Genomic DNA, 21,166 nt, shown 5'->3' on the forward strand with positions numbered 1-21,166 from the left:
GGCAAGGGATGTTCAGGATCCCTGATAATTGGAAATTGTGACCCAGGGGTATCAGTTGGAATTCAAGGAATTTCTCCCAAGGGGGAGATTTCATCTTTCACGTTTGTCTGTAGACCAGACAAAAAGAGAGGCGTTCTTACACTGTGTAAAAGACCTCTATACCATGGGAGTAATTTGTCCAGTTCCAAAGCTGGGACAGGGGTTTTACTCAAACCTTTTCGTGGTTCCCAAAAAAGAGGGAACTTTCATACCCATTTTAGATATAAAATGTCTAAACAAATTTCTTAGAGTCCCATCGTTCAAGATGGAGACTATACGAACAATCTTACCAATGATCCAGGAGTGTCAATACATGACCACCGTGGACCTAAAGGATGCGTATCTTCACATTCCTATCCACAAGGATAATCATCAGTTTCTAAGGTTTGCCTTTTTGGACAAGCATTATCAGTTCGTGGCCCTTCCCTTCGGGTTGGCCACAGCTCCCAGAATCTTCACAAAGGTGCTAGGGTCCCTTCTAGCGGCTCTCAGGCAGCGGGGCATAGCCGTGGCACCCTATCTGGACGATATCTTGATTCAGGCGTCAACTTATCATCTGACCAAATCTCACACGGATATTGTGTTGTCTTTCCTAAGAACTCACGGTTGGAAAGTGAATGTAGAAAAGAGTTCACTTGTTCCACAAACAAGAGTTCCATTCTTGGGAACTCTGATAGACTCGGTAGACATGAAAATATTTCTGACGGAGGTCAGAAAATCAAAGATTCTAAATACTTGCCGAGCTCTTCAGTCCATTCCTTGGCCATCAGTGGCTCACTGTATGGAAGTCATTGGATTAATGGTAGCAGCAATAGACATCGTCCTGTTTGCTCGCTTTCATCTCAGGCTACTGCAGCTGTGCATGCTCAGGCAGTGGAATGGGGATTATGCGAATTTATCTCCTCAGATAAATCTGGATCAAGAGACCAGAGACTCTCTTCTTTGGTGGTTATCACAGGATCATCTGTCCCAGGGAATGTGCTTCCGCAGGCCATCATGGGTTATAGTGACAACGGACGCCAGCCTCTTGGGCTGGGGTGCAGTATGGAATTCCCTGAAGGCTCAGGGTACTTGGACTCTGATGGAGTCTCTCAATAACCAATCAATATTCTGGAACTGAGAGCAATATTCAACGCGCTTCAGGCGTGGCCTCAGTTGGCTCTGGCCAAATTCATAAGATTCCAGTCGGACAATATCACGACTGTGGCATTTATCAATCATTAGGGGGGAACAAGGAGTTCTCTAACGATGATAGAGGTATCAAGGATAATCCGATGGGCGGAGACTCACTCTTGCCATCTATCAGCATTCTATATCCCAGGAGTAGAGAACTGGGAAGCGGATTTTCTAAGTCGTCAGACTTTTCATCCGGGGGAGTGAGAACTCCGTCCGGAGGTGTTTGCATCATTGATTCAACAATGGGGCATTCCGGAATTAGATCTAATGGCATTTCGACATAATGCCAAGCTTCCACGTTACGGGTCCAGGTCAAGGGATCCCCAGGCTGTACTGATAGATGCTCTAGCAGTACCTTGGTTGTTCAACCTGGCTTATGTGTTTCCACCATTTCCTCTCCTGCCTTGTGTGATTGCAAAAATGAAAGAGGAGAGAGCTTCAGTAATTCTAATAGCGCCTGCATGGCCACGCAGGACTTGGTATGCGGATCTAGTGGACATGCAGTCTCTACCTCTGTGGAAACTACCATTGAGGCAGGACCTTCTCATTCAAGGTCCGTTCCAACATCCAAATCTAAATTCTCTCCAGCTGACTGCCTGGAGATTGAACGCTTGATTTTATCTAAGCGGGGATTCTCTGAGTCGGTCATTGATACTTTGATTCAGGCCCGCAAGCCTGTCACGAGAAAAATTTACCATAAGATATGGCGTAAATATCTTTATTGGTGCGAATCCAAGGGCTACTCATGGAGTAGGGTTAGGATTCGTAGGATTTTGTCCTTTCTCCAAAAAGGATTGGAGAAGGGATTATCAGCTAGTTACTTAAAGGGACAAATTTTTGCTTTGTCAATTTTACTACATAAGCGTCTGGCAGATGTCCCAGACTTTCAGTCTTTTTGTCAGGCTCAGAATCAAGCCTGTGTTTAAACCTATTGCTCCGCCATGGAGTTTGAATTTAGTTCTTAATGTTCTTCAAGGGGTTCCTTTTGAACCCATGCATTTCATAGATATTAAGCTGTTATCTTGGAAAGTTTTGTTTTTAGTTGCTATCTCTTCTGCTCGAAGAGTTTCTGAGCTTTCTGCGTTACAATGTGATTCACCTTATCTTATATTCCATTCTGATAAGGTGGTTTTGCGTACTAAACCCGGATTCCTTCCTAAGGTTGTTTCAAATAAGAATATTAATCAGGAAATTGTTGTTCCTTCCTTGTGTCCTAATCCTCCTAAGAAGGAACCTCTGTTACATAACTTGGACGTGGTTCGTGCCTTGAAGTTTTACTTACAAGCGACCAAGGATTTCCGTAAAACATCTTCTTTATTCATTGTTTATTCTGGAAAACGTAGGGGTCAAAAAGCTACGGCTACCTCTCTCTTTTTGGCTGAAAAGCATCATCCGCTTGGCATACGAGACTGCTGGACAGCAGCCTCCTGAAAAAATGACTGCTCATTCCACTAGAGCTGTGGCTTCCACATGGGCTTTTAAAAACGATGCTTCTGTTGAACAGATTTGTAAGGCTGCGACTTGGTCCTCCCTTCATACTTTTTTCCAAATTTTCCAAATTTGATACTTTTGCTTCTTCTGAGGCTATTTTTGGGAGAAAGGTTCTTCAAGCAGTGTTGCCTTCTGTTTAGGTATCTGTCTTGTCCCTCCCGTACATCAGTGTCCTGTTGCTTTGGTATTGTATCCCACAAGTAAGAATGAATCCGTGGACTCGTCGTATCTTGTAGAAGAAAAGGAAATTTATGCTTACCTGATAAATTGATTTCTTCTACGATACAAGTCCACGGCCCGCCCTGTCATTTTAAGACAGAATATTATTTTTTATTTTTTTTAAAAACTTCAGTCACCTCTGCACTTTTTAGCTTTTCCTTTCTCTTCCTATACCTTCAGTCGAATGACTGGGGGGTGGAGTCAAGGGAGAAGTTATATAGACAGCTCTGCGTCACTTCCTGTTAGCAGGAGGATAATATCCCACAAGTAAGGATGAATCCGTGGACTTGTCGTATCGTAGAAGAAATCAATTTATCAGGTAAGCATAAATTTCCTTTTTTTAGTTCAAAATTTTTGGCTATGTAATTTGACTTCAGAGCCCATTATATCAAGCAAAGAACGACTATTATTGCAATTGCTAGTCTGTTTAATATGTCTGAACTTGAGGAAACTTCTTGTTCTATGTGTTTAGATGCCATTGTGGAACCCCCTCTTACTTTTTGTCCCTCATTACTGAAAGGGCCTTACAATGTAAAGAGCAGATTTTCTTTAAGGAAAGTGTGCCTAAGGATGATTCTCAGTCTGAGAACCAGGGTATGCCGCTACTTTTCTCCCCAAGCGTCACAACCTTTAATACCCACCCAAGCGACGCCGGGTTCTTCAACCGTGTCTACTTCTTCAACCGCGTCTACTTCATTTACTCTGCTGGATATGGCTGCAGTTATGTCATCTACCCTTACAGAGGTTTTATCTAAGCTACCAGTGTTACAGGGCAAACACAGCAGGACAGAAGTCAATGTAAATGCTGCGACCTCTGATGCTTTGTTGGCTATTTCCGATGTACCCTCACAGGGATCTGAATTGGGGGTCAGGGAACTTCTGTCTGAGGGGGAACTTTTTTCCGATTCGGGAAGTGTGTTATCTCAGACGCATTCAGACGTTATGTCCTTTAGATTTAAGCTTGAACACCTCCGCCTATTACTTCGGGAGGTTTTAGCGACTCTGGATGACTGTGACTCTATTGTGGTACCACCAGAGAAATTGTGTAAGACGGACAAATACTTAGAGGTGCCTGCTTACTCTTTTTTTTTTTTGCCGGTTCCTAAGAGAATCTCAAAAATGATTACGCGGTAATGGGAAAGACCGGGTATCCCGTTCTCACCTTCTCCTAATTTTAAGAAAATGTATCCCATATCTGACACTGTTCGGGACTCTTGGCAAACAGTTCCTAAGGTGGAGGGAGCTATATCTACCCTGGCTAAGCGTACAACTATTCCTATTGAGGACAGTTGTGCTTCAAAGACCCTATGGATAAGAAATTGGAGGGTCTTCTAAAAGTTATTTATTCATCAGGGTTTCCTTTTACAACCGACGGCCTGCATTGTACCAATTACCACTGCGGCGGCCTTCTGGTTTGACGCCTTGGAAGAGTCTCTTAAGATTGAGACTCCTTTAGAGGACATTTTAGATAGAATTAAAGCTCTTAAAGGGACATGACATCCACATTTTTTCTTTCATGATTTAGAAAGAGAATGCAATTTTAAACATCTTTCTAATTAATTTATATTATCTAATTTGTTTTATTCTCTTGATATTCTTTGCTGAAAAGCATATCTAGATATGCTCAGTAGCTGCTGATTGGTTGCTGCACATAGAAGCCTTGTGTGATTGGCTCACCATGTGCGTTTCTCTTTCTTCAACTAAGGATATCTAAAAAAGGAAGCAAAATAAATAATAGAAGTAAATTGTAATGTTGTTTAAATTTTTATTCTCTATCTGAATCATGAAAGAAAGATTTTGGGTTTAGTGGCCCTTTAAGCTGGCTAATTCTTTTATTACGGATGCCGCCTTTCAGATTGCCAAATTGGCGGCTAAGAATGCCGGATTTGTCATTCTAGCGCGTAGAGCGTTATGGTTAAAATCTTGGTCTGCTGATGTCATCTAAGTCAAAGCTTTTGGCTATTCCTTTCAAAGGAAAAACCCTATTCGGGCCTGACTTGAAAGAAATAATTTCTGACATTACGGCAGGTAAGGGTCATCTCCTACCTCAGGATAGAACATTTAAACTGAGGGGTAAACAAAATAATTTTCGTTCCTTTCGGATCTTCAAAGGAGTCCCCTCTTCTTCCGCTAAACAGGAAGGGAATTTTGCGCAGGCCAAGTCTGTCTGGAGACCCAACCAGGCTTGGAACAAGGGTAAACAACCCAAGAAGCCTGCTGCTGCTTCCAAGACAGCATGAAGGGGTGGCCCCCGATCCGGGACCGGATCTAGTAGGGGGCAGACTTTCTCTCTTTGCCCAGACTTGGGTAAGAGATGTTCAGGACCCCTGGACACTGGAAATCGTGTCCCAAGGGTACCAACTGGAATTCAAAACTTTGCTCCCGATTGTCTGTAGACCAGATAAAGAGAGGCGTTCTTACGTTATGTAAAAGACCTCTCTACTATGGGAGTAATTTGTCCCATTCCAATACTGGAACAGGTGCAGGGTTTTTACTTAAATCTTTTCGTGGTCCCCAAAAAAGAGGGCACGTTTCGACCTATTTTAGATCTCAAAAGTCTAAACAAGTTTCTCAGAGTCCCATCCTTCAAGATGGAGACTATTCGAACAATTCTGCCATTGATCCAGGAGGGTCAATATGACTACCGTGGACTTGAAGGATGCATATCTTCATATTCCTATCCACAAGGATCATCACCAGTACCTAAGGTTTGCCTTCCTGAACAAACCTTTTCAGTTTGTGGCTCTTCCCTTCGGGTTGGCCACAGCACCCAGGATCTTCACGAAGGTTCGAGGGTTACTTCGGGTGGTTCTCAGGCCGCGGGGCATTGCAGTGGTGCCTTATCTGGACGATATTCTGATCCAGGCGTCTTACCATCTGACAAAATCTCATACAGACATGGTTCTGTCCTTTCGGAGGACTCACGGGTGGAAGGTGAACCTAGAAAAGTTAATTACTTCCACAGACAAGGGTTCCATTTTTGGGAACTCTAATAGATTCCTTATCCATGAGAAATTTCTTGACGGAGGTCAGAAAGTTAAAGATTCTGAATACATGCCGAGCCCTTCAGTCCAATCCTTGGCCATCAGTGGCTCAGTGCATGGAGGTAATTGGATTGATGGTGGCGGCAATGGACATCATTCCGTTTGCTCATTTTCATCTCAGACCACTACAACTGAGCATGCTCAGGCAGTGGAATAGAGATTATGCAAATTTGTCTCCTCAGATTGATCTGGATCAGGAGACAAGAGACTCTCTTCTTTGGTGGTTGTCGCCGGATCATCTGTCCCAAGGGACATGCTTCTGCAGACCCTCATGGGTGATAGTGACAACGGACGCCAGTCTACTAGGTTCGGTGCAGTCTGGAATTCCCTGAAGGCTCAGGGTGTGTGGAGTCAGTGGTAGTCTCTTCTTCCAATCAATATCCTGGAATTGAGAGCAATATTCAATGCGCTTCAGGCTTGGCCTCAGTTGGCTTTGGCCAAATTCATCCGTTTTCAGTCGGACAACATCACGACTGTGGCTTACATCAATCATCAGGGAGAAACAAGGAGTCCCTTAGCGATGACAGAAGTATCCAAGATAATTTGATGGGCGGAGGCTCACTCTTGTTATCTGTCTGCAATCTACATCCCAGGAGTGGACAACTGGGAAGCGGACTTTTTAAGCAGACGGACGTTTCATCCGGGGGAGTGGGAACTTCATCCGGAGGTCTTTGCCACTTTATTTTTTGCAATAGTAGGGGTTTTATTTTTGAATTTTTTTAAATTCAAATGTAGTTGTTTTTTTTTTTGTTTTTTTTTAAAGATAAGGTTAGTCTATTTTTGGGTTAACTTAAAGGATTACTTTCTGTTATAATTTTTAAGCTAAACAACTAACATATTAAAGTTAATAAACATTAATTAAATCCTACTGACCTATATTTTCTCCAAAACGAAGTTTCATAACGTTCTAAAAGTTATATCTTTTATTCACCGATGATGTCACGTTATCCTGCCCACTATTTTCAGCACTGCATGTTCAAAATACTTAAACCAATAACTTTGTTTTTAAAGCGCCATTTTGAAACCTAGGTATTGTAAATGGATTGGCACAGAGCAAAGGATACCCACTGAGTGGGTTTGGAAAACAATTAAATTTGCAGACAAGATTTCTGATATACGGTAGAGATATGTTAATGAAATGCTATTGATAAAAAGCGTATTTGGGGTGGTTAGTTAGTAACAGGCATAGAAAATATTTACTTACAGTGGCCCTTTAAGGGGTTTATTTTGTGTTGGGGCTGGTGGTTAAGAGGTTAGTAGTGTAGTGAAGACTTTGTGATGTGGGGGTGTGGCTGTTTAGGGGTTAATAATGTACTGGGGACTTTGAGGTGGGCTATGTGGCGGTTAATGGTGGTGTTCGAATAGGGGTGATTTGGGTTTGTGCACGAGTAGGGTGTTAGTTTTTTTTTCTTTCTTCTCCCCATTGACTTCTATGGGGAAATAGGTTATCGCACGAGCAATAAGTGTAAATTTTGGCTTTTTGCGCTTGTCAGGCTTGCACTGGAGCGATTACTTAATACCAGCACAACCGGACAAGCGCAAAAGGTTTATTTTCAGCACAGTTACCACTCTAGCGAAAACTGTACCACTTGTAATCTAGCCCTTAATAGGCACTCCACCTGGCTGAAATTTAAGCCCAAACTAGCTGCTATTAATTGTTTTTAATATTCATTGCACAAAATTAAATAGATTAATGTTAAATACAATTATTTGTGCTTTGGAGAGCTTAAAAAGAATAAATAATCCCTTTACTACCCGTTCCCCAGTTTTGCATAACCAACACTGTTATATTGATACACTTTTTACCGCTGTGATTACCTTGTATCCGAGCTTCTGCAGACTGTCCCCTTATCTCAGTCTTTTCGATGGACTTGCATTTTAGCCAATCAGTGTTGACTCATAAATAACTCCACAAGAGTGAGCACAATGTTATGTATATGGCATACATGAACTAGCAGTGTCTAACTGTGAAAAACTGTCAAAATTCACTGAGAAGAAGTGGCCTTCAACAGCTTAGAAATCAGTTTATGAGCTTACCAAGGTTTATCTTTCTACAAATACCAAGAGAACAAAGCAAATTTGATGATAAAAAGTCAATTTCTAAAGTGGTTTAAAATTGCATGCACTATATGAATTATGATAGTTTAATTTTGTCTGTCCCTTTTATTAATAACCAAATGTTTTATTGCAAACTATTACACTGCCCCTACCCAGCTGGCAAAGTGTTCTGTGGAGAACTCTGTAATGTATGTGTTTAGAATATATTTGTTGCTTTTCTTTAGCTTAAAAATATTTGTTTTATTTCTAGGACACATAAAGGAAGAGGAGGTTCCCCCCGGCTGGGGTCCAGTTGAGCTTGTAGCAGTGATTGCAGTCCCTATGTTCCTAATCTTCATTATCATAATTGTGGTGATATTGTTCCATTGTCACCATAGACTTTATCACAACCGCCAGAGACTCGACTTAGAGGACCCATCATGTGAAATGTATCTGGCAAAAGATAAAACGCTTCCAGATTTAGTCTATGATCTTTCAACTTCAGGTTCTGGCTCAGGTAACCATATGTTTTGTCTCTGAACTTCTGATGTCTCTGAACTTCAATTTTATGATAATGGTAACATAAAGATTACATAACCATTACGTAAAATGGAATTGCCCCGGATTTAAACAATGTTCACTACCTTTATGGGGTTATTCTAGCGAACAAGTGTGCGTGTGAACTTGCCTACAAAATTATTAAATGGGCAACAATTGATACAAATTTGAGGGGGACGGTTGTTTAAAAATGTTGTTAATGAAGATTTACATTTCTTAACATATATGATTTTAAGAGCGCTAAGAAGTCCATGTTGTGGACACATAATAATAGAGCAAGATAAAAGTAGGTTTTAGATAGAGAGATAGAAGGGTGCAGCGTTTTTGTGTGCTTTGTATGAATTTTATTCTGTATAATAAATCTATGCAGTATAAAGAGCAGGGAGTATGAAGATAGTACATATTGATGGATTTAAAGGGACATTATACACATTTTTTCTTTGCATAAATGTTTTGTAGATGATCTATTTATATAGCCCATAAAGTTTTTTATTTTAAAAATGTATAGTTTTGCTTATTTTTAAATAACATTGCTCTGATTTTCAGACTCCTAACCAAGCCCCAAAGTTTTATGAGAATACCGCCAGATACCTACTCCAGCTTGCTCCCGTTTGTGTAAAGGGTCTTTTTATATGCAAAAGAAGGGGGAGGGGGGAGTGTCTTATTTGCCACTTGCAGTGGGCTTTCTAGCTACCTTTTCAACAGAGCTAAACTGAGAGATTCTAAGTAAGTTTTTAAACCGTTTTATACTGGTTGTTTATATCAGTATCTGTGCATCTTATTCTTTATAGTAGTGTCTATTACATGCAGTTATATGGAAATGAGTGTATACTGTCCCTTTAAGTGAAGGCAAGCTTAGTTTGGGACAAGCAGAGGTTAAAGGGATAGTAAACCCAATTTTTTTTTCTTTTATGATTCAGATAGAGCATGCAATTTTAAGCAACTTTCTAATTTACTCCTATTATCCATTTTTCTTTGTTCTCTTTGTATCTGTATTTGAAAAGCAGGAATGTTAAAGGGACACTGAACCCAAATTTTTTCTATTGTGATTCAGATAGAGCATGCAATTTTAAGCAACTTTCAAATTTACTCCTATTATCAAATTCTTTTCATTCTCTTGGTATCTTTATTTGAAATGCAAGTATGTAAGTTTAGATGCCGGCCCATTTTTGGTGAACACACTGTTGTTCTTGCTGATTGGTGGGTAAATTCACCTACCAATAAAAAGTGCTTTCCATGGTTCTTAACCAAAAAAATAGCTGATGCCTTCTTTTTCAAATAAAGAAAGCAAGAGAATGAAGAAAAATTGATAATAGTAGTAAATTGAAAGTTGTTTAAAATTGCATGCTCTATCTGAATCACAAAAGAAAAAAATTGGGTTCAGTGTCCCTTTAAGCTTAGGAGCCGGTCCATTTTTGGTTCAGCTCATGGGTAGCTCTTGCTGATTGGTGGGTAAATGTAGCAACCAGTCAGCAAGTGCTACCCAGGGGGCTGAACTAAAAATGGGCCGGCTTTTACGCTTACATTCCTGTCTTTTTAAATACAGATACCAAGAGAATGAAGAAAAATTGATAATAGGAGTAAATTAGAAAGTTGCTTAAAATTGCATGATCTATCTCAGACATCCTCAAACTTGGTCCTCCAGAGGTAATTGGAACTACATTTCCCATGATGCTCAGCTAGCATATCAGCTGGCTGAGCATCATGGGAAATGTAGTTCCAAAACCTCTGGCGGGCCAAGTTTGAGGATGTCTGCAATATCTGAATTATGATAGAAAAGATTTGGGTTTGCTATCCCTTTAAAGGGACAGTCAAGGCCCAAAAAAACTTTTATTTTTCAAATAGGGCATGTAATTTTAAACAACTTTCCAATTTACTTTTATCAACAATTTTGCTTTGTTCTCTTGGTATTCTAGTTGAGAGCAAACCTAGAAAGGCTCATATGATTTCTAAGCCCTTGAAGGCCGCCTCTAATCACATGCTTTTGTATTTGCTTTTCACAGCAGGGGAGAGTAGTTCAGGTAAACCATATAGATAGCATTGTGATCACGCCCGTGAGTTGTGGCAGACACTGCACTAATTGGCTAAACTGCAAGTCAATAGATAATAACTAAAAGTCATGTGATTAGGGGCGGTCAGAAGATGCTTAGATACAAGTTAGTCACAGAAGTAAAAAGTCTATTTCTATAACAGTGTTGGTTTTGCAAAACTGGGGAATGGGTAATAAAGGGATTATCTATCTTTTTAAACAACAAAAATTCTGGTGTTAACTGTCCCTTTAAGTTTCAGTAATCGAAAGCGGGATATGATTTAAGTCATTTTAGATTTTCACAATGTCCTGATTATAACTTTTTTTAAGATATTTTTATTAAAACCATTGTTGTTTTAGGGTTAACTTAACTGTTTGTTTCTGCATTTGATTTATATTTTATAAAATTATTTTGAACAGCTGAGAATTTAGGAATACCCAGGATGGACCTTTTTAAAACTTTGGAGGGCATCCAGTTTCTCTCCATCATGCTAATGGAGAGCTTGCTATTGCTGGTGAATGCTTTTGTTGTATTGAGTGAAGAATTAATTTTTTTACTGCGATAAAGATCATTAGTAAATTCTGTTTTTCCCAACTTACACCATCTCTTTTCCAACAGGGCTACCACTTTTCGTTCAGCGAACTGTTGCAAGAACAATCGTTCTCCAGGAAATCATAGGGAAAGGCCGTTTTGGGGAAGTCTGGCGTGGGAAGTGGCGTGGAGGTGATGTAGCAGTGAAGATATTTTCTTCTCGGGAAGAGCGTTCATGGTTCAGAGAAGCTGAAATCTACCAGACTGTGATGCTGCGACATGAGAATATTTTGGGATTTATTGCAGCAGACAACAAAGGTACGATCCATGTATTGTACATTAAAAATTATATGAAGTGTTCTGAATTCTTAATTGTAGATCAAAGATCCTCTAAGCTTAGATGAAACTATATAAAACCTTCCATTTTATTCCTCTGGCATTTAACTGTTAATTTTTTAATTAGAGAAAAGGGGCTTAACATACCATATAATTCACCATAGAAATGTCTCCTAAAGTTCTAATTGTGGCTTCTGATTGCCTTTTTTTTTATTAAACTATAAAAAAAAAAAATAAACAATTGGGCAGAGTACAAATGCTATATTAGGGGGGGTGATAATGGGTCATACCCATAGACAACGTAAACAAAGAGAGGCCCAGTTCCTAACACTGACCTCTATCTTTAATAATTGTGTAAGTGAATTAAAATGTAATCCAAAATCCCAACAGCTCTTACAGAAATCCCAGCAAGCTAGAGAAGAACTACATCAATATCTAATTAAAAATGCCTACATGCGGGCACTGGCGTCTAAATAAAATTTTTTTATTGAGAGCAATAAATCGGGGCGTCTTCTTGCTAGATCCCTAAAGAAGAAACGCTATAAAACCTTTATAGATAAAATCACAGACTCTAGTGGAGCAATCTACACCAAGAATACTGACATTGTTAATCAGTTTGCACAATATTATACTTCACTTTATAATCTCCCAACTCTAGACTTAGAAACCAAACTTAATAAGATAAATAGCTATTTGTCCGAGGTCCAACTCCCTACACTACTCAAGGCAGACTGTGAGGCAATAGATGAGAAGTTTTCAGTCCAGGAAATTGTTAGCTATCAAAAATCTTCCACAAGGTAAGGCCCCAGGCTTGGATGGGTTTACTCCTAAATTCTACCATATGCTTAAGCCCCTTCTCTGTCCTCACCTGCAAAGTTTGTATCCTTCTTTAGACCAGGAGGGACGACTATCACCAGCCCTACTGGAGGCCACCATTTCTGTTATCCCTAAACCAAATAAGCCTAATGATAAAGTATCCAATTACCGCCCCATATCCTTAATAAACATTGACATTAAATTGTATGCCAAATTAATAGCCACAAGAATAAATAAATTTTTACCCTTTAGTGCACCCCGACCAAACCGGATTTATTCCAGGCAGGGAAGCAAAGGACAATACTATTCGAGTTTTGCATACTACATTCACTGCTTCGTCCGCTAAAATGCCTTTGGTCCTGCTATCCACGGATGCGGAGAAGGCTTTTGACTGGGTGGACTTGGATTTTATGTGGTATATCCTGTCAAAATTTGTTTTTTCACAAAAAACGATTATCCATATAAAAGCACTGTACACCGGCCCATTAGCACGCGTTAGTGCAAACAATACACTTTCACAAATAATTTATGTAAATAGAGGCACTTGCTGCACTAATTGGAGGTAACCCCCGGATCCGAGGAGTCTCCTTTGGAGAGATCCACCAAAATTAGTAAGAAGTGAATACAGCGCCAACAAGAGGCCAAGGGATAAATATACTCACAGAGAGATAAAAGAAGATTATTTAATGAACCATGTTAAAAAGCATCAGTAATAAAAGACTATATATAAAAAATGTAAAAAGCACATATAAATAAAATTACAAATACAGGAATATCTTACAGAAGCGGCTCAAAGGGCCAAAGCTGATAATTAGAAAAACAGAGGTAATAACAGGTGATCAGTGTGAGTGGTACACCAGAATAAGAGTGTATACTAATAAAACAGAATTAGCCTAAGTACAACTGTAGCAAGTGCATCAAGCAAAAAACTAATAAACAATAATACAAGCAATAGTGTTCAAAATTAGTGTTACAAAAATAGTGTTCCAAAAAATAGAAAAATGCACTGCAGTGCAAAAAAAGGGGGGTAGCAAAATAATTGTATAGATACAATCAAATAGTGAGTGAGTGCAAATGGATATAAAAATGCTAGCTACTTAATCCAGTGAGGTTAAGATATAATTAAATAAAATACACAATATGCAATAACATAAAAAATAAAATACACAATATGCAATAACATAAAAAATAAAATATAATCCAAAAAAGTGTTCAAAAAGTTGATCAACAAATGTTAGTGAAGAACAAAAATAAGTCAATCAAAACAAAAAAATGGAAAAAATGGGTGATGAAAAGCAAGGTGAAAGTGAGGAAATTGATTCCTTCCAATGTTAGTTACTTTAACAGATCCAAATTCCTGAGTGTGGTTGCTGAAGTAGCTGATTGGATCCTAGCACCTGTCAGCTGCTCCTATGGTATCCTAAAAAGTGTCCCTGTAAAAAAAGAAATTCACAACATAGTGTATCCAATATGAGAATGAAGTAAAGATTAAAGTAATGCTTACCAATATGTCAACGCGTTTCTGCCCTCAAAAAAGGGCCTTTCTCAAGACTGCTAGACTAGCAGTCTTGAGAAAGGCCCTTTTTTGAGGGCAGAAACGCGTTGACATATTGGTAAGCATAACTTTAATCTTTACTTCATTCTCATATTGGATACACTATGTTGTGAATTTCTTTTTTTACAGGGACACTTTTTAGGATACCATAGGAGCAGCTGACAGGTGCTAGGATCCAATCAGCTACTTCAGCAACCACACTCAGGAATTTGGATCTGTTAAAGTAACTAACATTGGAAGGAATCAATTTCCTCACTTTCACCTTGCTTTTCATCACCCATTTTTTCCATTTTTTTGTTTTGATTGACTTATTTTTGTTCTTCACTAACATTTGTTGATCAACTTTTTGAACACTTTTTTGGATTATATTTTATGTTATTGCATATTGTGTATTTTATTTTTTATGTTATTGCATATTGTGTATTTTATTTAATTATATCTTAACCTCACTGGATTAAGTAGCTAGCATTTTTATATCCATTTGCACTCACTCACTATTTGATTGTATCTATACAATTATTTTGCTACCCCCCTTTTTTTGCACTGCAGTGCATTTTTCTATTTTTTGGAACACTATTTTTGTAACACTAATTTTGAACACTATTGTTTGTATTATTGTTTATTAGTTTTTTGCTTGATGCACTTGCTACAGTTGTACTTAGGCTAATTCTGTTTTATTAGTATACACTCTTATTCTGGTGTACCACTCACACTGATCACCTGTTATTACCTCTGTTTTTGTAATTATCAGCTTTGGCCCTTTGAGCCGCTTCTGTAAGATATTCCTGTATTTGTAATTTTATTTATATGTGCTTTTTACATTTTTTATATATAGTCTTTTATTACTGATGCTTTTTAACATGGTTCATTAAATAATCTTCTTTTATCTCTCTGTGAGTATATTTATCCCTTGGCCTCTTGTTGGCGCTGTATTCACTTCTTACTACTTGTGCATATTTTTTGGAGGTTGGTTAGGATCTCTGTTTGGATACAGCTTGGGGATTACCTTAGCGCTTGTACACACACCCTTTTTCACAGATCCACCAAAATTAAAAACTAAATTAGTCTCAAATTTCTCTGTTAATTTGGAGAAATCAATGTTATTACCGATACACCTTACAGAGGACAAATTACAGTTTACTACTAATCGCACCACTTTCCAAATGGCTAACAAAATACATTACTTAGGGATAGATATCTTGCCTAATCACACGGAATTGTTCAACCTTAACTATATGCCCCTTCAACTAGAAACTAGTAAGTCATTAGAGCTCTGGAGTAAACAGGGCCATCTCTCCTGGATGGGACGAGTCAATGCAATAAAAATGAACCTCCTCCCCAAATACCTGTACCTGTTCCAGGTTCTTCCATTAGACCTCCCCACACAGTACCTATTGAAACAGCAAAAGATGTTAGACTCATTTATTTGGGATCAAAAGAGACCTAGAGTGGCTAGGAGTACTTTATTTTTAAAAAGAGAGTATGGAGGTTTGGGATCCCCGAACTTAATGAATTATTATAAATCAGTCCACATTGCTCGAATAGTTGCTTGGAAACGCTCTTCACCGGAGAAACTCTGGATACAGATTGAAACCTTTTTGGCTTGTGGTTTGAATTTAGGAGACCAATGTTAGATTCCACATAGAAACAGACCAATACAGACGGGGAAATTATTATACGTCTTCTACACTTAAGATTTGGGATAGAACCCTAGTTGAAGATAAACAGATTTCGACACAGATTTCACCTCTCTCTCCTTTGCTCAATAACCCTTTGTTGTTGCAATCTCACACCTTTCCTCGACCTAAGATTGAGGGCACTCCCACTAATGTCCCGACACACATGGTGCTACAAAATGGGCTTTTAAAGTCCCAAGCTGACAAACATCAGTTATTGGGCGCCCCTTTTCATTTATGGTTCCCATATTTGCAGATCAGGCATGCCATTCTCACTAGTACTCACAAATCTGATCTTGCAAGACCCCTCACCCCCTTTGAAACATTGAGCATATCAACTTCAGTCACCAGATCCCACATATCTAGCATATATAAGCTACTTAGAGGAACCTTCCCTACCAAGAAGCCTACATTTGTCACAAAATGGGAAAAAGAATTAAACATAGAATTTACAGACGCCCAGTGGCATCATATTTTTTTAGAAACTAAAAAATCATCTCTCTCATTAGTGTTGGTTGAAATGAACTACAAACTACTCGCGAGGTGGTATCTGACTCCTCATCGCCTGCATAGCATATTCCCCAATGCCTCTTCATTTTGTTGGAGACATTGTGGGGGGGTGGGTACTCTCTCACATATTTGGTGGTCATGTCCCCTCCTTTGCGCTTATTGGGACAATATAAATAAACACGTAGAACAAGTATTAGGAAGTCCCATTACATTTACCCCAAGTTTGGTCCTATTGAGCGACACCCCTAAAATAACATGCTTATACCGAAAGAAATTGCTCCACTGTATGCTTAGCTGTGCTAGACGCTTAATCCCTAGGTTTTGGAAAAAAACTGTGCCCCCTACATATAACATGTGGATAAACGAAGTGAGTCATGTACTTGATCTAGAAAAAATATATTATGTGTATAAAGGAAAGCAAGATGTTATTGCAGATATGTTTATTTGGGAGCAAGCAAAATAATTGTATTTTGTCTGAAGGTAACGGTTAAACATTTTTGACAGTCATCTCTCTTCATTATTTTATCTATAAGTCTTAACTGCTCATTTATACGGCTATCTCCACAAATTTTAAAATCACAGCAGCTTCGTTATCTCAGTCCTAATTTTATGCTTGTATTGAATACAAAAATAATGCATTAAAACATTGCTCGTCAAACCCAGGAGCCAGGGGAGCCACTGGCTCCTAGAATGTTGCCCCTGGCTCCTAACTTTGTGGGTTATTCTCGATATTTCTATTTACAAGTACTACTGTCTGACTCCTAAAATACTGTCTGGCTCCTTAATATTCTTACTGGCTCTTAAATTTTAAACAGATTTGTTGACCCCTGCATTATAGACTACTCAGCCAAAAAAAAAAAACTACTACTGTTTCCTAATCACACTTTCATTGGTTTATCCCTCTCTACCTGTAAAGCAGTTGTCCTTATCAGCCAGTGAGGATTAGTAGGAAGTACAAATCCAATACAGCAGTATTAGTTTCAACTTCATTTTAAACCACTTTAGTTAATATTTTAGCAAAAAATATATTGAAATGTGTAAATACTCCTGTTCCCTATGTATGGTAGAAAATGGAATACACTGTCACTTTATTTGCATTTTAGGGCCTAAGTTTGCACTACAAGAATGTATGTAGTGCATATAATTTTAATGATCTATATATTTTTTTTATTTATTTATTTTTAAAGATAATGGAACTTGGACCCAGCTATGGCTTGTTTCAGACTATCATGAACATGGCTCACTTTTTGACTATCTTAATCGGTACACAGTAACTATTGAAGGGATGATAAAACTTTCTCTGTCTGCAGCCAGTGGTCTTGCTCACCTGCATATGGAAATAGTTGGAACTCAGGGTAAGACAAAAGTTTTGGTGATGTTTTTAATTGTATACATAGCAAATGGACAAAATGGATGGCAGTGAATGTTTTAACAGCAGCATGGGTTATCACTGGTTCACTAATTAATTAGAAAATCAATAGAAACTATAGTAATTCAATGTTTTCTTCTGTGCCTTGTATTACGGCACATGGCTTTATTTGGACTGCAAAAAGACTACTACTCTTCAGTTAAATACATTTTGCTGTTTGTCCATGGATGTAAATCAACATTAGTGTTTGTGGTTTTGAAAATGCTTGTTTAATTATAAAGAATGTGTATCTTAAAGTCTGTGTAAAAGGGTGCGTATCAGTGCCGTGCTCAAGTATGCCTGTAACTTTAATAGACTTCACTTTATCATGCTCCCTAACAGGCCAGATTTTCAGGATATCGGAACTGGTGCACAGGTGAAATAATCATCTGATTATTAAACATGGTTATTAACCTGCTCTCACGCTAGGTAATCCTAAAAATCTGGCTTGTTAGGGAAGACTGGTTTGAATACCCCTGGTCTAGGTGAATGGATGAAATTGACCACTCCCTCTTTTACTACCTTAGAGGTATACTAAACCCAATTTTTTTTTCTTTCTAATTTATTCCTATTAATTTTTTTTTCGTTCTCTTGCTAAGAAATCTAAGCCTAGGAGTCCCGTTTTTGGTTCAGCACCTGGGTAGTGCTTGCTTGATTGTTGGCTAAATGTAGGCACCAATCAGTAAGCGCTACCCAGGGTGCTGAACCAAAAATGGGCCGGCTCCTAAGTTTAGATTCCTGCTTTTTCAAATAAAAAATTCACTTTTATAATCTAATTTGCTTTGTTCTCTTAATATTCTTTGTTAAAAGCTAAACCTAGGTAGGCTCATATGCTAATCTCTAAGCCCTTGAAGGCCACCTCTTATTTCATTGCAGTTTCACAGCTAGACAGTGTTAGTTCATGTGTGTAATATAGACAACATTGTGCTCATTCCCGTGGAGTTGTTTATGAGTCAGCGCTGATTGACTAAAATGCAAGTCTGTCAAAAGAACTGAAATTAGGGGGTCAGTCTCTCTAGAGGCTTAGATACTAGATAATCACAGAGGTAAAAAGTATATCAATATAACCGTGTTGGTTATGCAAAACTAGGGAATTGGTAATAAAGGGATTATCTATCTTTTTAAACAATAAAAAATCCCGGAGTAGACTGTCCTTTACTGCTTCATGAGATGTAACATTTCCTTGTCACTATCAGGATAAGGACATTGAATGGTAAACTCTTGTATAGGCTGTTGACTCATGTGTTCATACTTCTATTAAGAGAACACAAGACTGGAGAAAGACAAATGATCACCATTACAAAGTTTTCATCTTGGATACTACAATACATTGCTAAGGGATATAATCTTTTCAAAGAGGGCTCTCCGCAGATTTAACCTTTTTGGCAGTAGAAGCAGATGTATCACCAATGCTCTTCCAGGCGTTAATCTTGAAAACAACTTGTAAATTATTTTCTCTACCCAAGTTGGATGTCCATTAATCTACGTATGCAAAGTTTGGAACATATGTCAAAGTACCTTTCTATTTATTCAGTTTACTGGTTACCAACCATTTGTATTGCTCTTAACAGTTGTATACGTTTTTTTTTTTTAGAAGTGGCTATTTTAATAGTTTTGTTTTCTCCAACATTGGTGTGTCCGGTCCACGGCATCATCCATAACTTGTGGGAATATTCTCTTCCCCAACAGGAAATGGCAAAGAGCACAGCAAAAGCTGTCCATATAGTCCCTCCCAGGCTCTGCCCCCCCAGTCATTCTCTTTGCCGCTACACTTTTAGGGGCTAAATCGATTGCTTTATTTAAGTATTATATGCAGTTTGAAGTGAATTTCACACTTTTCTAATACTGGGGAACGTTTTTAGCGCCAGGCACTTGTTAAGACACCTTCCCAGTCAGGAAGGGCCTTTCTCTATAGTAGGCAGAGCCTCATTTTCGCGCCATTATTGCGCAGTTACTTTTGAGTACAGTACATGCAGCTGCATGTGTGAGGGTCTGGCATCCACTGAAAAGATCCTAGAAGGCTTCAACTGGTATCGTATACCCCCCTGGGATTGGTGAAGTCGCAACAAAGGCTGTGGCTGGGACTGTAGGGGGGTTACAATTGCAAACGGCTCCGGTTTCCACATTTTAAGGGTTAACAGCTTGAAAATTGGTGTGCAATACTTTGAATGCATTAAGACACTGTGGTGAAAATTTGGAAAAGATTGGATAATTCCTTCATAGTTTTTCACATATTTTTCACATATTCAGTAATAAAGTGTGCCCTGTTTAACATTTAAAGAGACGGTTTTGTTTTAAAACGTTTTTTGTGCTTTATTAACCAGTTTAAGCCTGTTTAACATGTCTGTGCCTTCAGATAGATCATGTTCTGTATGTATGGAAGCCAATGTGGTTTCCCCTTCAAATATGTGTGATAATTGTGCCATAGCGTCCAAACAAAGTAAGGACAGTACTGTCACAAATAGTAAGGTTGCCCAGGATGATTCCTCAGATGAAGGAAGTAGACATAGTTCTACATCATCTCCTTCTGTGTCTATACCAGTTATGCCCGCGCAGGCGACCCCTAGTACTTCTAGCGCGCCAATGCTTGTTACTATGCAACAATTGACGGCAGTAATGGATAACTCCATAGCTAATATTTTATCCAAAATGCCAGCATTTCAGAGAAAGCGCGATTGCTCTGTTTTAAACACTGTAGAGCAGGAGGGCGCTGATAATTTTTCTGTCATACCCTCACACCAATCTGAAGTGGCGGTGAGGGAGGGTTTGTCAGATGGGGAAATTTCTGATACAGGAAGAATTTCTCAACAGGCAGAACCTGATGTTGTGACATTTAAATTTAAATTAGAACATCTCCGCGCATTACTTAAGGAGGTGCTATCTACTCTGGATGATTGTGACAATCTGGTCATCCCAGAAAAATTGTGCAAGATGGACAAGTTCCTAGAGGTCCCGGTGCACCCTGATTCTTTTCCGATACCTAAACGGGTGGCGGACATAGTGAATAAGGAGTGGGAGAAGCCAGGCATACCTTTTGTCCCTCCTCCTATATTTAAGAAATTGTTCCCTATGGTCGACCCCAGGAAGGACTTATGGCAAACAGTCCCTAAGGTCGAGGGGGCGGTTTCTACACTAGCCAAGCGCACGACCATTCCTATTGAGGACAATTGTGCTTTCAAAGATCCTATGGATAAAAAATTGGAGGGTTTGCTTAAAAAGATTTTTGTACAGCAAGGTTACCTCCTTCAACCTATTTTGTGCATTATTCTTGTCACTACAGCGGCGTGGTTCTGGTTCGAGGAACTGGAAAAGTCGCTCAGTAGGGAGACTCCGTATGAGGAAGTCATGGACAGAATTCACGCACTTAAGTTGGGTAATTCCTTTATTTCTCCAACATAGGTATGTCCGGTCCACGGCGTCATCCTTACTTGTGGGATATTCTCTTCCCCAACAGGAAATGGCAAAGAGCCCAGCAAAGCTGGTCACATGATCCCTCCTAGGCTCCGCCTACCCCAGTCATTCTCTTTGCCGTTGTACAGGCAACATCTCCACGGAGATGGCTTAGAGTTTTTTTAGTGTTTAACTGTAGTTTTTATTATTCAATCAAGAGTTTGTTATTTTGAAATAGTGCTGGTATGTACTATTTACTCAGAAACAGAAAAGAGATGAAGATTTCTGTTTGTATGAGGAAAATGATTTTAGCAACCGTCACTAAAATCCATGGCTGTTCCACACAGGAC

General features: G+C 38.9%; 1 protein-coding gene across 1 annotated transcript in view; it reads left to right on the forward strand.

Moving 5' to 3' along the window:
• The window catches only part of ACVR1B (activin A receptor type 1B), a 143,395-nt gene that overhangs the window by 94,302 nt on the left and 27,927 nt on the right, over nt 1-21,166 (forward strand). Inside the window, exons 3-5 of the mRNA XM_053708028.1 lie at nt 8,278-8,523; nt 11,213-11,443; nt 17,206-17,373. Of these exons, the coding sequence (XP_053564003.1) occupies nt 8,278-8,523; nt 11,213-11,443; nt 17,206-17,373 (645 nt within the window). The remainder of the gene's footprint in view (nt 1-8,277; nt 8,524-11,212; nt 11,444-17,205; nt 17,374-21,166) is intronic.

This window comes from Bombina bombina, chromosome 3 (genome assembly GCF_027579735.1).
Source record: "Bombina bombina isolate aBomBom1 chromosome 3, aBomBom1.pri, whole genome shotgun sequence".
Taxonomy (NCBI): Eukaryota; Metazoa; Chordata; class Amphibia; order Anura; family Bombinatoridae; genus Bombina; species Bombina bombina.